This window comes from Staurois parvus, unplaced genomic scaffold (genome assembly GCF_062004578.1).
Source record: "Staurois parvus isolate SC_StPar_1 unplaced genomic scaffold, SC_StPar_1.0 ptg001133l, whole genome shotgun sequence".
NCBI lineage: Eukaryota > Metazoa > Chordata > Amphibia > Anura > Ranidae > Staurois > Staurois parvus.
In genome coordinates, this window is record NW_028318929.1 from 4,201,935 (window position 1) to 4,218,232 (window position 16,298).

Sequence of the window (16,298 nt, forward strand, 5' to 3'; positions counted from 1 at the left end):
GTGGCCAGGAGAGGTGAACAGCATAAGGAAATATAGGCAAATTTTGATTGCTTGGTGCTGCCCTCCTAGGTACTGAACCGTAAATGCAATTCCAATAAATACAACCCTTTCCATTGTGAAATATGTTGATGAATATTCCTAGTTTCCAGGAACTGGCTTCAAAATTGTAAGTAAAAATTGTAATTTTGCTAAGTCCCAATGGCCAATACTGTCCACCTGCTCGGCCATGAGCCTCTGTACTGTATATACTGTTGTAGCACCCCCCTAGATAAGTGCTAGGACAGTGGTTCTCAACCTGTGGGTCGCGACCCCTTTGGGGGTCGAACGACCCTTTCACAGGGGTCGCCTAAGACCATCAGAAAACACATATTTCCGACGTGTAAAGAGCAGCTACTGCGTTGAATGCAGCTACTGTGTAGAAAGCAGCTACTGTGTTGAATGCAGCAGTATTGGAGGTAAAACAACACTTCATGAAATATAATTACTAGGTAAAGAATTTTATGGTTGGGGGTCACCACAACATGAGGAACTGTATTAAAGGGTTGCGGCATTAGGAAGGTTGAGAACCTATGTGCTAGGATGAGTTAGATATAGTGTTACTGTGTTCAGTGGAGGTGCGTACGTGTTCTATTAGGGAAATTTAGCTTGCCTCACTGTAACCAGTGTGGCTGTAATTATTGTGTTAGGTAAATTTAGATGTGCTCACTGTAACCAGTGCAGCTGCTTCTGATTAATTAGGGCGGTTTACTGTTTTCAGCTGCTGCTAGTCTGACTGCTCCCTATGCCTTCCAGAGAGCAGAATTATCTGGAATATAGGTGTGGAGCTATGCAGATGGCAGTAGTATGAATATTTATGCAGCCCTAGCCAATCCCAGGGCCCTGAAGGCTGCTGGGAGTCTACATACAGTCATGGCCGAAATTGTTGGCACCCTTGATATTTCTCCAGGAAATCATGTATTTCTCACGAAACGTATTGCATTAACACATGTTTTGCTATACACATGTTTATTCCCTTTGTGTGTATTGGGACAAAACAAAAAAAGGGAGGAAAGAAAGCAAATTCGACATAATGTCACACAAACCTCCAAAAATGGGCTGGACAAAAGTATTGGCACCCTTTCACAACTGCGGATAAATAAGAATGTTACAAGCATGTGATGCTCCTGTAAACTCACCTGGGGCAAGTAACAGGTGTGGGCAATATAGAAATCACACCTGAAAGCAGATAAAAAGGAGAGACGTTCACTTAACCTTTGCATTGTGTGTCTGTCTGTGCCACACTAAGCATGGACAACAGAAAGAGGAGACGAGAACTGTCTGAGGACCTGAGAACCAAAATTGTGGCAAAATATCAACAATCTCAAGGTTACAAGTCCATCTCCAGAGAACTAGATTTGCCTTTGTCCACAGTGCGCAACATTATCAAGAAGTTTGCAACCCATGGCACTGTAGCTAATCTCCCTGGTCGTGGACGGATGAGGAAAATTGATGAAAGATTGCAACGCAGAATAGTCCGGATGGTGGATAAGCAGCCCCAAACATGTTCCAAAGACATTCAAGCTGTCCTGCAGGCTCAGGGAGCATCAGTGTCAGCGCGAACTATCCGTCGACATTTAAATGAAATGAAACGCTATGGCAGGAGACCCAGGAGGACCCCACTGCTGACACAGAGACATAAAAAAGCAAGACTACAGTTTGCCAAAATGTACTTGAGTAAGCCAAAAGCCTTCTGGGAAAACGTCTTGTGGACAGATGAGACCAAGATAGAGCTTTTCGGTAAAGCACATCATTCTACTGTTTACCGAAAACGGAATGAGGCCTACAAAGAACAAAACACAGTACCTACGGTAAAATATGGTGGAGGTTCAATGATGTTTTGGGGTTGTTTTGCTGCCTCTGGCACTGGGTGCCTTGACTGTGTGCAAGGCATCATGAAATCTGAGGATTACCAAAGGATTTTGGGTCGCACTGTAGGGCCCAGTGTCAGAAAGCTGGGTTTGCGTCCAAGATCCTGGGTCTTCCAGCAGGACAATGACCCCAAACATACGTCAAAAAGCACTCAGAAATGGATGGCAAAGAAGCGCTGGAGAGTTCTGAAGTGGCCAGCAATGAGCCCAGATCTAAATCCCATTGAACACCTGTGGAGAGATCTTAAAATTGCTGTTGGGAAAAGGTGTCCTTCCAATAAGAGAGACCTGGAGCTGTTTGCAAAGGAAGAGTGGTCCAAAATTCCGGGTGAGAGGTGTCAGAAGCTTATTGATGGTTATAGGAAGCGACTGATTTCAGTTATGTTTTCCAAAGGGTGTGCAACCAAATATTAAGTTAAGGGTGCCAATACTTTTGTCCAGCCCATTTTTGGGGTTTTGTGTGACATTATGTCATATTTGCTTTTCTGCCTCTGTTTTATATTTGTTCCAATACATACAAAGGGAATAAACATGTGTATAGCAAAACATGTGTTAATGCAATACCTTTTTTGTGTGAAATACTTGATTTTCAGGAAAAATATCAAGGGTGCCAACAATTTCGGCCATGACTGTACATACTCTGAGACACTGGGCTTCTGGGTCTTTTCCTGCAGAGGATTAGTTCAGCCAGGAGGGCTATTACCCTCCAGGGCAACAATGCCATGTGCTTCTTGTTCGCAAGGCTGCAGGTGGGCGAACTGAGGGCCTGGATGCTGAAGCTACAGAGAGCTGACTGGGGCTGTCTGCTGAAGATCTAGTCTGATATCACTGGAGAAAGGTGTCACTTGGAAGGTGGAAGGAGGCAACCAACTATCCCTGGACATTTTGTGAGTACAGACTATTGTGAGAAATCTTAGAGACTTTTGGGTTGCTGCCACCCCTCTTGTGCTAGAGAGTCAGCCATGTGTTTGTCCTGAAGAGCTCAGTCTATCTGATTCTAGTGAAGGGACTCTGCTCTTGTTGCTCTAAAGAAAAATGTCTGCATTTAACTGTTTCCACTACAAAGCCAAGCCCACAGTTAGCTATAAGCAAGAACCTCTGCTTCAGCTTTTCAGAAAATGGTTCAATTGTCCTTAATCTGTACATAGTTCTGATTTTGGAGTATCCCACTCAGTTCCCTCAACCCTATTCCAGTCACTTCAAAAATAAAAAAAAAACAAAAAACACCCCGAGACTGGTTATTGAGAAGAGTGACTGCGAATGTGTTCCTGGCTGTGGGGCAATCCACTGGGAAAGAACCTGGGCAAAATTACAGCATCTCCTACGGGAGTAAATGCTACACTGGTGAGTGGGTTGTCCCTTTGATAGCTTGATATTACCAGGGATTATGCTGAAGAATATAAATTGGCTCCTGCTTCTACAAAGGCAGCAATGGGTCTCCTGCCTGCACATGGACACTATTTGAAGTAACCTTTGCAGGCTAGGACAAGGGCTAAGGTTGGGATTGTCATTCGGAAACTATTCCTAGATTGTAAGCTCTAACGAGCAGGACCCTCTGTTTCCTCTTGTACCAAATTGTATTGTAACTATAATGTCTACCTTCATTTTGTAAAGCGCTTCGCAAACTGTTGGCACTATATAAATCCTGTATAATAATAATAATCAGCTTCTACTAAGTTTTGTTTTTTTGTTTTTTTTATAAGTAGATAGGTCTCTAATAAACGAAGAAGGAAAAGGTTTTCTGATATTCTTAAAAATAAAGGAAATGAGGAAAAGGGAAGAGAAGAGAAATAAGGAGGGGTGTGAGATGTAAAGGAGAAAAAAAGAAAAAGCACATTACAGGAGAAAGAAAAATGGAAATTAAAGGAAAAATGAAAACAACAGGAGGGGGAAAGAAAAGGATAGGAGAAGAGAAAGGAAAATGGAAAGAAAAATAGTAAAGAAAAAAAGGCAATAAAGAAATGTTCTCTGACAGTGCTCCTTCAAAGCAGAGGGAAGGGCAAGAAAAAGGGAAATGAAAGAGAAAAGAAAAAGAGAAAGGTAAATGATGGAGCTTGCACTACTTTGTAATGAGAACAGTTAAAGGTGGATCATGAGGAAAGAAAAGTTCCATAAAAAAAAATACCAAAACACATGGGAAATGCATAAGGTTACTGGAAAGTAAGCCAAGGTTATGCAAAACATTTTGCAAAGCTATGCTGGTAATCCACTACTCAAAAATAAAAGATGGATTTATTTTACCTGGATATAACGTTTGTTATATTGTATAATAAGAGGTCCACCAGAATCTCCTGCAAGAGATCAAGATAAGAATAAATAAACCAATGAACTGTTGCTAAGTAAGCAGAATGTATTACTACTATATTGCCTGAAATGGGTACATTGCCTGCCATAGCTAATAGTTAATGCAAGAGTCAATTTGCTTTTGTATCACTAAATTTTGGATGGACTGAAAGCAATGAATCAGAATAAATAATTATGCTACAAGATGAATTGTAATGAGTTACTGTACTTGGCATACTTTATCGAATAAGGTAAATAGTGTATGACAGATACCTTATGTAGCACCACCCTCTTGGGGATTGCTGTTGAATTTGGGTCCCCCTATAGTCCTGCACAGTCAGTCAATCAGCATTTTTCAAATATGCGTACATCCATAGTCAGAAATCAGGCCTTGAGCATTGGTTTTGTTTTTTTAAACTTGGATGGGGTAAGGGGTGTATAGGATGCCCAAGGAAACTGAAATCTTGAGGACGAACTCCCTGAATTATTCACAGCTTCTCCTTTAAGACACACAATCTCTGTTGGAGTGCTAGCCAGCAACTGCAGGTGTAGTCCCCCAGACCCCAGATGAACTCCTCTTCACCCAACAGTCTGGTAACTTTCCTTTCCCGAGCAGGGGATCTGGCTCCTTATGTTTCAGCTAAGGTGCTCAGTCAGTAGAAGGAGGCTAATTTGGTTTCCCACCAGAGTGGTCCTTCCCCTATCCTCTCAGGAGGTGTAGGTGTACTCACTCCGATCCTCTCCTGTACAGTTTGTGGAATGGCTGCTGCTTTCAGGCCTATCAGCTGGGTTGCTCCTTCCATGTCACACAGGTGGTCCTCTCTCAGGGGACCATAAATCCTGAGCTTTCCTCCTCTCTGATTACAGGCTCATAGGCAGGCCCTATCCCAGCAGACCTCCTGGTAGCCTTCTTCCAGCCTCACATCTTCCCGACTCACACTCCTCTCCTCCACTCCAACTCTCTGCTACTGAGCAGACTCTAACACTTTTTGAGGAGTCCAGTCCATGGCCAAGTCCCCTGTTGGGGATTGGCTGAGATCCCTAAAAAGGTTCAGCCTACCACTCCTAAGATCCTCCCACTGCCTCCAAGACCCTCCTACGAAAGCCTCAGAGCAGGGGGAAATTCCAGAGGGGCTGGCCTGCAGAGTCTCAGTCCTGACCAGAATGTGACCCCTCTGACTATCTCACCTGAGCTGCTAATCAGCTCCTCTCTAACCATCAGAGATCTTGCTCCACCTAGTGTAACTAGGAGGGTGCTACATCTAAATAGGTGGAGATCTACATGAACAACATGGAAGAAGTCAAAGATCACTGGGCACAGTGTCGCCTCCTCACGCCTGATTTAAATGGTTAATTACTGTGGCGCAATTGCGCACATGGGTTTAAATCAAGTGGAGAGGAGGCAACAAATCACCTCCTCACCACCTGTCAAAAACACTTGGATCTTTTCAGAGGAGCAGCAGTGCCTGCTGCATGTGTGAATAAGCCCCTATTTGCATTAGGGCTTGTTCACATGTACAGTTGGGGTGGTGGTAAAATTCTGCGGATGATTTGCAGTTTTATCACCCTCACCCCTTTGGCTGCCTAGGCAGTAGCCAAAGGTGTACACATGCTTCAGCAGGAATTAGACCCTCTGTTGCTATTGGTGGGTCCTACCGCCTGCCAATTGTGAAACATTGAAGTAAATGGGGCCATTCTGCAAGCACCCCACAACTGTATTCAGAAGCGGGGTCCAAGGGGTTAAAGCAGGTGGTGAGAAAGCAACGCTGCCTGCTTTAACCCCTTCTTTGTTTACTGCACAAACTTGCAGAGCAGCCTCATTCACTTGAATGGGTCATGCTTAGCAGATGCTACACCCACTAACCATGACAGAGCGTGTAACTCTTGCTGTGACATGTGTACACACCTGGCCACTGCAGCTAAAGGGGGTGCGGTTGGGGCGGGGGTGGTAAAAACACATTTTAACTAAGGGGTTCTATCACTTCCCCAAATTGCAAATGTAAGTGAACCCTTATTGTTCTGAGCTCTCTAGAAGGCTGCTTTCACTCTGATGTGCTACAACTTACCTGCACCATGGGTGCAGCGCAGTGGATCTGTGACTTTCCTGGTTAGCTGCGCTTTGCCTATTATATCTTGCAGGTGTGGTGTACTTTCTGAAAGCGCACCAAACCTGCAGGGTATAATAGAAGTCTATGGCAAAGCACAGCAAAGCTGCAGGTACAATGCACTGCACCCGCGGTGTGGGTAAACCGCAGCCCATCAGTGTGAAAGCAGTCCTATACTATTATGCCCAGTGTATTGCTTCACACTACTCTGAAGATCTCTCCTTTCCTGCTGCTGGCCCCACTCTAGAGACCGCTAACCGGGATAAGAGGTGGAGTGCACTTCGTATCTCTCTGCATGGGAGCCAGCCCTACAGAGGAGGCATCGGCTTATTCAGCTCTTGCTGTCTACTACAGCTCCAACTTTGCAAGTAGTCCCACTGCATTGCACTCCATTTGATATATATGTATATGAGTTATCCTGACACCCAGGGGCGGACTGATAACTCATGGGCCCCCGGGCAATAGGGGATCATGGGGCCCGTGTCCTTGCCCAAACTCTAAAAAGCCTATGAAAAAGGTACCAGGGGCATCTCATGGGGCCCCCTACTGACCCCGGGCCCTCGGGCAGTGCCCGAGTTTTCAAATGGTCAGTCCGCCCCTGCTGACACCTTATATACACATCCTTGTTCTAGGTCAATGACGTAACACATAGAGGGGTAAGGACTAAGGATCAGAATAAAAGCTCTGATCATTGCATTTTTAAAACCAAGTCAGCAATGGCAGCTCCATTGCACTCTCCTGATAGACTCTTAGGTAGATATGCAAGCACAAAAAAAAAATTTGGCTTAGCAGTGTTATCGCTTACCTTTGCAGGTCTGGGGATCCACTACAGGGTCTATTCCTCCAGTACACAGGAAATTGTCAGTTACAACATCTTTGATATTTGCCACATCTTTAAAGTCCTTCACCTTCTCTGCATCTTTGAGGCAACCTTGTCTCTGTAAAGGAGAAATTATTATTATTATTATACAGGATTTATATAGCGCCAACAGTTTGCACAGTGCTTTACAATATAAAGGAGACAGTACAATTACAATACATTTCAGTACAGAAGGAATAGGAGGGCCCGGCTCGTGGAGCTTACAATCTAAAGGAAGGGGGAGGTGCTACAAAAGGTGATAGCTGCAGGGGATGATCTGGTGGAGGTGATTCAAGTACAGTTCTTTGGTGGAGGTGGGGTAGGCTTCCCTGAAGAAGTGAGTTTTCAAAGATCGCCTAAAGGCAGACAGGGTGGGGGCTGACCGGACATGCTGTGATAGGGAGTTCCAGAGGATGGGAGAGGCTCTGGAAAAGTCCTGGAGGCGAGCGTGGGAGGAGGTGGTGAGGGAGCTAGAGAGGAGGATATCATGGGAGGAGCAGAGTGGGTGATTTGGGCAGTATCTGTGGATGAGGTTGGTGATGTAGCTAGCGGCAGTGTTGTAGATGGCTTTGTAAGCTGTGGTTAGTATCTTGAATTTTATACGTTGGGTTAGTGGAAGCCAGTGGAGGGATTGGCAGAGAGGGGCAGCAGTCGTTGATCGGTTGGTAAGGTGTATGAATCTAGCAGCAGCATTCATATTAGACTGAAGGGGGGATAGCCTGTGTAACGGTAGACCAGTGAGGAGGGAGTTGCAGTAATCGAGGCGGGATATAACCAAGGCGTGGATAAGTTGTTTTGTGGTGTCATTGGTCAGGAAGGGGCAGATTTTGGAAATGTTCCGGGAGGTTGAGGCGGCAGGATTTAGCCAGTGAGTGGATGTGGGGCCCAAAGGAGAGGTCAGAGTCTGGGATTACGCCTAGCACCCTGGCATGAGGGGAAGGACCAGTGGTTGTGCTGTTGATCTTAATGGTAAAGTCGTGAGTGGGGGATCGGGGAGGAAGAAATATTACAAGCTCAGTTTTTGAAAGATTGAGTTTAAGGTAGTGATGTGACATCCATGCTGATATGTCGCTAAAGAAATAATTAGATTAGGACAGAATGAAATGAAATCAGACAGAGGAGATGCTGACTGTCGTTGTGAATACTAGAGATGAGCTGCCAGGTCAGAATTAATTTTGGTTGTTCAGAACTTCAGCAGTCAGCGAAACGAAATAGTTTGTTGGCAGAACTGAACCTCAGCTGCACAGGAAAGTAAGGGCCTGCAGGGGGACTTATGGGAGTCTAGAAGTTTCCTTTAAAAATAAATAATTTGAATAATAACAGCCCACATGGGGGAGGGGGGTGATATCTGGGGCCCCTTATTTTTAAAGGGGGATTCTAGATTCCAATAACCCCACAACCACTGGGTCAAGGTTTTCGGGAAGAGGCATTTGTCCTCTTCCTTTTCTGGCCTCCTAGGCTGCAAGGTGGTTTGGATTTTGGGGAGGAAACCCATGCTTTTGTGTTTCTTGGGGTTGTTTTTTCAAATTCTTTATTTTAGATTTTATGTGTATAGAAAACAAAACATATACAGTATATCCGAACATATACCTTGTAAAGTGAGACAGTTAAGTAATCAAGAAAAAATACATCAACACCAAACAAGTTCAAGAAGGTATATAATCCATTTATTAAAAAAAGGGGGGGGTTTAGAATTCTGGGGGTAGGTGTACCCTTAAACTGTTCGGGGAACCACCTAGAGATTCAGGTAATAGAGGACTGTAGAAGGCCCCACAGAGGGCTAGGACTACATTTCCAAAGAGCCCTAGGTCCAGCATCACAAGTATACTACAGTGAAGAAGGAGAGGAGGAGAAGGCGTAATCTGTCCAATAAAACTTTCCTTTGTGGAATTGTTCCATCTTACCATTGGCAAAGCAAATATTTCTTCCATCCTGCACATTTCGGGAATTTTGCATAAGCATACGCACACTGGGTGAGTTAGTCTGCTGCCAGTACAAAGGAACACATGCCCTCGCCTCATTCCATAGATGTTTTGTAAGCGACTGTTTAAATCTCTTGGAAGACATTGGGGCCAGATGGAGCAGGGATGTCACTGGATCCTCTCCTAGTTTTACACCAGTAGGTTTGTACACCAGATCCCTCACCTTAGCCCACAAAGGATGCATAACTGGGCAACTACAAAATATGTGAAGGTATGTGCTTTCCTGAGTGTGACATCACCAGCACAGGGGAGATATTTGAGGGAACATTTTATGAAGAGACACTGTGACCTTGTGCCAGTGCGTTAGAATTTTGAATCCAGTCTCTTGAATAGAACTGGAAATAGAGGCAGAATAGGGAAATTGTAAAATTTGATCTTTCTGTTGGTTTGAGAATGTGATACCCAGTTCAGTTTCCCACTTAGTAATATAGGGCAGTACATCCAACACTGGGGATGATGAAAGAAGTTTGTAAGATGTCAACAAGCCATGTCTGATCAGAGACTTAGTGGTACAGGGCTTCTCAAAAACAGTTAAGGGAGGGAGTGGATGATAAATTTTCCCCATGCTGGATAAGAAATACCTGAGTTGTAGGGCTTTCCTGAAGGGTAAAGAGAGGTTGACCATGACCTGAATCTCTGTTAAGGATTTGAATCCAGATGAAGAGAAGAAAGCGTTAAGGCAAAACTGGCCATTATGTAGAAAAGTCTAAAAGGACTGATCGCAAAGTGCAAATCAGAGGATTCATGTGAGATGGTATGTGGGCTGAGAGAATGTCCACTCATTCGGCCAGTAGGAGCTGGGCAGTGTAATCTACTAGAGGAAGAAATTTGACCATTGATGGAAAAGTTTCCAGAGCCAAGGGATTCCACTTAAAGGAATGGATAGATAACTTTGTTAGTCCTGAAAGTTAGTATTTGCATGTGCTTAGAAAATAATGCTCAAGCATGGTGATAGGTCATTGCATTGTGTGAAGGAGAAGGGTTGCACCTCCTCTCTCTAGATCTAAGAAGGCTGAAAATGTTCATGTAATCCAGTGGTGGCATGAGATGCTGACTGAGTAAAGCTCACAGCACATGTACACACATTGTATAATATTCTTGAATCTACCAATGAGTATGCAGGGCTAGTGATAGGCTTAACACCCCTGTGTTCGGTTCGTGGTTGAGCATTCAAACCTAATGAAAGTCCGACTGTGAACTTCAAACTCAAAGCAAGTCTATGGGACTCAAACTTGTAAATTTAAAAGTGCCCATTTTGAAGGCTTATACACAAGTTATTGACCATAAAGGGGATACGGGGACTCGGGTACTGCCCTGAGGAACATGAATTAGTGAAAAGAAAAAATTCAAAAAGTACCATTTTTAAAGAGCAGTCATTTTTCATTGCTTGAAGTAAAAAAAAAAAAAAAAACAGCGTGGGGTCCCCCTGCCCCCAATCCATATCAGACCCCTTAGGTCTCATAGAAAGGTTAGGAGGGACCCCACAGTCATTTTTTTTTTTTTTTTAAGTGCGTGGGGTTCCCTCTTAAAGCTATACCAGGCCCTTTAGGCCTGGTAGGACTTTTAAGGGGAATCCCACCCCCCAAAATGGAAAAAAGTGTCTCCCCTAAATTCCTACCAGACACTTGATCCAAGCACAGGCCTGGCAGGTCAGAAAAGGGGGGGGGGGTGATCAAGCTGCCCCCTTTCCCTGCAGCTTACCGGGCCTCTTCCCAACAATTCTGGCCTTGTGGTTGTGAGGGTCTGCAGGCAGGGGGGCTCATTAGCATCAGGGTACCCCTTTAAATAAGGGAGCATCCTGATGCTTCCCCCTCCTTGTGAATGAGTAAGGGGTACTTTGGCCAATCATGGCTCTCACAGTGCATTGTGCTGTGACTGGCCAAAGCATTGCACCTGACCTGTGGTCAAGTGCATTTCTTTAACCAATCATGGCTCTCATAATGCACTGTGAGAGCACTGTGGGACGCTTGGTGGGCGAACAGCCTGCTGAACACCCTTACCGTTCATGTGTTCGGTGAACACACTAGTCGAGCTTACGTTCATCCAGCCCAACACTATGCAGGGCAAAGCCTGCCTGACTGGGCACAAAGTGATTGGATAGTTTAGCTAGGTCTGTGTATTACAAAGTTTTGATAAATCTAAAGTTGATTGCATAGATATTATTATTCAGAATGTAGCATGTATGCTGACCCTAAGGAGTGAATCTGGAACCATATAGTATCTCCTATAAAGTCAGAACCCTACGTGAGTACATTCGCTGCTGCCAAGGGTGTACTTAAAAGCATACCGCAGATAAACCCAAGAACAAAAATTGAATATTTCAGCTTCCCAGCCATTATATTTTTGTTCACTCTTTTCTGGAATAACATTGTTATGGAAGGACAGCAAGAGAACACTGCCAAAAGTGTAAAATGCAGGCATATCGAAAACACTGATCTAGACAGCGAGATCACAGATTGCAGTCCTCCTTACCCAGTTCCCTTGCTTTATCTGGACATTTTTCTGATCAAAGACATTTTTACTTTCCTCTGTAATAAACAACGCTTGCACCAGATCTCCAGACATTAGAAAGTTTTCTGTGGGAGGAAAAAAAAGACAAAATGTGTCCATACAGCTATTTGTATGTTTTTTTAGTAGGATAATATTTTATATCTAATGCCATAACTTTGAGGTACAAATGTCATTCATAAATACAATTGAAAAAAAATAAAATGAGTATAACTTATAAATAAGTTTATAGGAAAAAAAGAGCAATTTTCTTCTTCAGGAATGTGCTACTAAGAGTTCAAAAGTATGAGATAAGCATTTCCTAATCCAGCCCTTTTAAAATGTTATGGAAGTTGTAGCTTTTTAGAACATCACTGCAAAAATAATAGCTAATTCCGCAACTAATTCTGGGTGTGCCGCCCACCCCAAAAACATAATCAAAGTATCACATCCTGCTCTTCTGCCTTGCTGCCAGCAATTCCCAGCTGTCAAAATGACAGCCAGGAGTTGTGTGTAAATACAGGAGCTACTAGCCTCTGTTAAAAAGAAAGAGAAAAAACCAGACCTCTTGACACTTTTATAAACACTGTTTATACAGTCAGGTCCATAAATATTGGGACATCGACACAATTCTAACATTTTTGGCTCTATACACCACCACAATGGATTTGAAATGAAACGAACAGGATGTGGTTTAACCGCAGACTGTCAGCTTTAATTTGAGGGTATTTACATCCAAATCAGGTGAACGGTGTAGGAATTACAACAGTTTGCATATGTGCCTCCCACTTGTTAAGGGACCAAAAGAAATGGGACAATTGGCTTCTCAGCTGTTCCATGGCCAGGTGTGTGTTATTCCCTCATTATCCCAATTACAATGAGCAGATAAAAGGTCCAGAGTTCATTTCAAGTGTGCTATTTGCATTTGGAATCTGTTGCTGTCAACTCTCAAGATGAGATCCAAAGAGCTGTCACTATCAGTGAAGCAAGCCATCATTAGGCTGAAAAAACAAAAAAACCCATCAGACAGATAGCAAAAACATTAGTCGTGGCCAAAACAACTGTTTGGAACATTCTTAAAAAGACGGAACGCACCGGTGAGCTCTGCAACACCAAAAGACCCGGAAGACCACAGAAAACAACTGTGGTGGATGACCGAAGAATTCTTTCCCTGGTGAAGAAAACACCCTTCACAACAGTTGGCCAGATCAAGAACACTCTCCAGGAGGTAGGTGTATGTGTGTCAAAGTCCACAATCAAGAGAAGACTTCACCAGAGTGAATACAGAGGGTTCACCACAAGATGTAAACCATTGGTGAGCCTCAAAAACAGGAAGGCCAGATTAGAGTTTGCCAAACGACATCTAAAAAAGCCTTCACGGTTCTGGAACAACATCCTATGGACAGATGAGACCAAGATCAACTTGTACCAGAGTGATGGGAAGAGAAGAGTATGGAGAAGGAAAGGAACTGCTCATGATCCTAAGCATACCACCTCATCAGTGAAGCATGGTGGTGGTAGTGTCATGGCGTGGGCATGTATGGCTGCCAATGGAACTGGTTCTCTTGTATTTATTGATGATGTGACTGCTGACAAAAGCAGCATGATGAATTCTGAAGTGTTTTGGGCAATATTATCTGCTTATATTCAGCCAAATGCTTCAGACCTCATTGGACGCCGCTTCACAGTGCAGATGGACAATGACCCAAAGCATACTGCAAAAGCAACCAAAGAGTTTTTTAAGGGAAAGAAGTGGAATGTTATGCAATGGCCAAGTCAATCACCTGACCTGAATCTCATTGAGCATGCATTTCACTTGCTGAAGACAAAACTGAAAGGAAAATGCCCCAAGAACAAGCAGGAAGTGAAGACAGTTTCAGTAGAGGCCTGGCAGAGCATCACCAGGGATGAAACCCAGCGTCTGGTGATGTCTATGCGTTCCAGACTTCAGGCTGTAATTGATTGCAAAGGATTTGCAACCAAGTATTAAAAAGTGAAAGTTTGATTTATGATTATTATTCTGTCCCATTACTTTTGGTCCCTTACTGTGGTGGATGACTGAAGAATTCTTTCCCTGGTGAAGAAAACACCCTTCACAACAGTTGGCCAGATCAAGAACACTCTCCAGGAGGTAGGTGTATGTGTGTCAAAGTCAACAATCAAGAGAAGACTTCACCAGAGTGAATACAGAGGGTTCACCACAAGATGTAAACCATTGGTGAGCCTCAAAAAATCTTTGGATCTCATCTTGATAGTTGACAGCAACAGATTCCAAATGCAAATAGCACATTTGAAATGAACTCTGGACCTTTTATCTGCTCATTGTAATTGGGATAATGAGGGAATAACACACACCTGGCCATGGAACAGCTGAGAAGCTAATTGTCTCATTACTTTTGGCCCCTTAACAAGTGGGAGGCACATATGCAAACTGTTGTAATTCCTACACCGTTCACCTGATTTGGATGTAAATACCCTCAAATTAAAGCTGACAGTCTGCAGTTAAAACACATCTTGATCCTTTCATTTCAAATCCATTGTGGTGGTGTATAGAGCCAAAAATGTTAGACTTGATGTCCCAATATTTATGGACCTGACTGTAGGTACAATAGAAAGATACAAAGCATCACTAGTGTTATTTTTGTATTTACTCTGTTCGTTTCATCTGCAGATCAAAGGGGTGAGCTTCGATCTGCATATGATGACAGTTAAAGCAACCTGACAAGTAAAAAAATAGTTTTTTTTTAAATGAAATATGATATGTTAATATGTATTTCCTTATTAACTCTCAGTTTAGCCTGCTCAGCCATAATTAACTCTTTTTTTTCTCTTTTTCCCTTAGTTTTTTTTCCTGCTGATTATTTTTGTTGATTTAAATTTTTATAAACTTTTAATATTTGTCATTTTTATTTGAGTGTATATTCATTTTTTATCGTCCTAAGAAAGCAGTTCAATGCTTTGAATAATAGATTTAGAGTCATTTTTTAAACAGTGTAAATTATAGAAAAAATATTCTTTTTATCTACATTAACATTATTTGTATTTAACTAACACTGATCAATGTGGAAAAAGTTATTTTTTTAGTTGTGTTATACTTTGTCTATGGATTGCATAACAAATAAAAATAATATCAATAAAGATGGTTTTAACTGCCCTAGAAGAAAGGATATGTTGAGTTCCACTAATGTATTTTTCTGTTGTTGCATTCAACTGCATTGAGTTAATAATGTTCTATAGCATAATCATATGTGGTTGTAGTTCAGCACTACCAATTACTTGTTCATCTTTGTATATGGTATCGCCCTATGTTCTAAAATGGCATGCATTCTGGTAGATATATTTGGTTGTCCTTGAGAAAATATGTTCACCAAGCAGGTAACGGACTGTCCTATACCACCCTGCACACATATACTGGTTTAATAAATATCACTGAAAGAATTTCTTCGACATAAATGGACCTGAAGGTCTTTGTCTTCCTACACTTATTGAGTTCAGCCAAATACAGAGTTAATATGACAGAGAGGAGATCCTTAAACCAAAACACATACATCATCTATCCTTCATTGAGTTGACTAGTTACATCCTACCACTTCAAAAAGAATCTCAAATCATGCTTTTACTGGGAAGAGAATCCCAAGGGTCCACAAGGTAGAAGAACAGCTAATAAGTGATCCTTGTAATGGTTCTTATGCTTAAAGGATTGACTTTGGTCATCATCAACACTCCTTGCTCTAGTAATAAGCATAGTTCAAGCCAGGGGCGGACTGACAACTCATGGGGCCCCCGGGCAATAGGGGATCATGGGGCCCCTGTGTCCTTGCCCAAACTCAAAAAACCTATCAAAAAGGTACCAGGGGCATCTCATGGGGCCCCCTACTGACCCCGGGCCCTCGGGCAGTGCCCGAGTTTCCAAATAATCAGTCCGCCCCTGGTTCAAGCATCAAGCGCAGTTGTAAAATTATTGCTGAGGGAATTCAAGACATCCCCTTCAACTCTCGAATCTCATGCTTCAGGAACTCAAATGTGACACTCACTCTGACAACAAAACATTCCATGATTGATCAAGTCCGTATTAGAGAATCAACTTACAGCAGCATCAGCAAGACAGCTCAAACTATTACTGACAGTTGTGAGTGAATTTTTGACAGATGACCAGGAAAATTCCAGCCAGTGTTGAACATTTCTGCATTCTTGAACCTAAGCTGCATATCAGCTACAGACAAGATCATTACGATTCACACTGAGGAAGCTGACAGCTCAAGCATCACACAAAAATCCTTGCTAAAAGTGGAAAGCCTAAGAAACCCATTAGATGAGTCAGATGCAGGGGCGGACTGACCATTTGGAAACTTGGGCACTGCCCGAGGGCCCAGGGTCAGTAGGGGGCCCCATGAGATGCCCCTGGTACCTTTTTCATAGGCTTTTTTGAGTTTGGGCAAGGACACAGGAGCCCCATGATCCCCTATTGCCCGGGGGCCCTATGAGTTGTAAGTCTGCCCCTGGTCAGATGAGGTTAGACTCTTTAGAGAAATCATCTTCCTCTTGAGAATCTATGTGCATATGTTACCAGCGTTTACTCAACTGGTCTTCATGGACCCGTTGTGTTTATACCTGGAGTCAGTTGAGGCAAGGGTGGACCAACCATTTGGAAATTCGGGCACTGCTCGAGGGCCCG

At 43.1% G+C, this 16,298-nt stretch overlaps 1 protein-coding gene across 1 annotated transcript in view; it reads right to left on the bottom strand.

The window, feature by feature from the left end:
- The window catches only part of LOC149439366 (complement factor B-like), a 93,169-nt gene that overhangs the window by 2,093 nt on the left and 74,778 nt on the right, over positions 1 to 16,298 (bottom strand). Inside the window, exons 15-17 of the mRNA XM_089659152.1 lie at positions 11,609 to 11,712; positions 7,101 to 7,233; positions 4,149 to 4,198 (exon numbers count right to left, since the gene is read on the bottom strand). Coding sequence (XP_089515278.1) covers positions 4,149 to 4,198; positions 7,101 to 7,233; positions 11,609 to 11,712 — 287 coding nt within the window. The remainder of the gene's footprint in view (positions 1 to 4,148; positions 4,199 to 7,100; positions 7,234 to 11,608; positions 11,713 to 16,298) is intronic.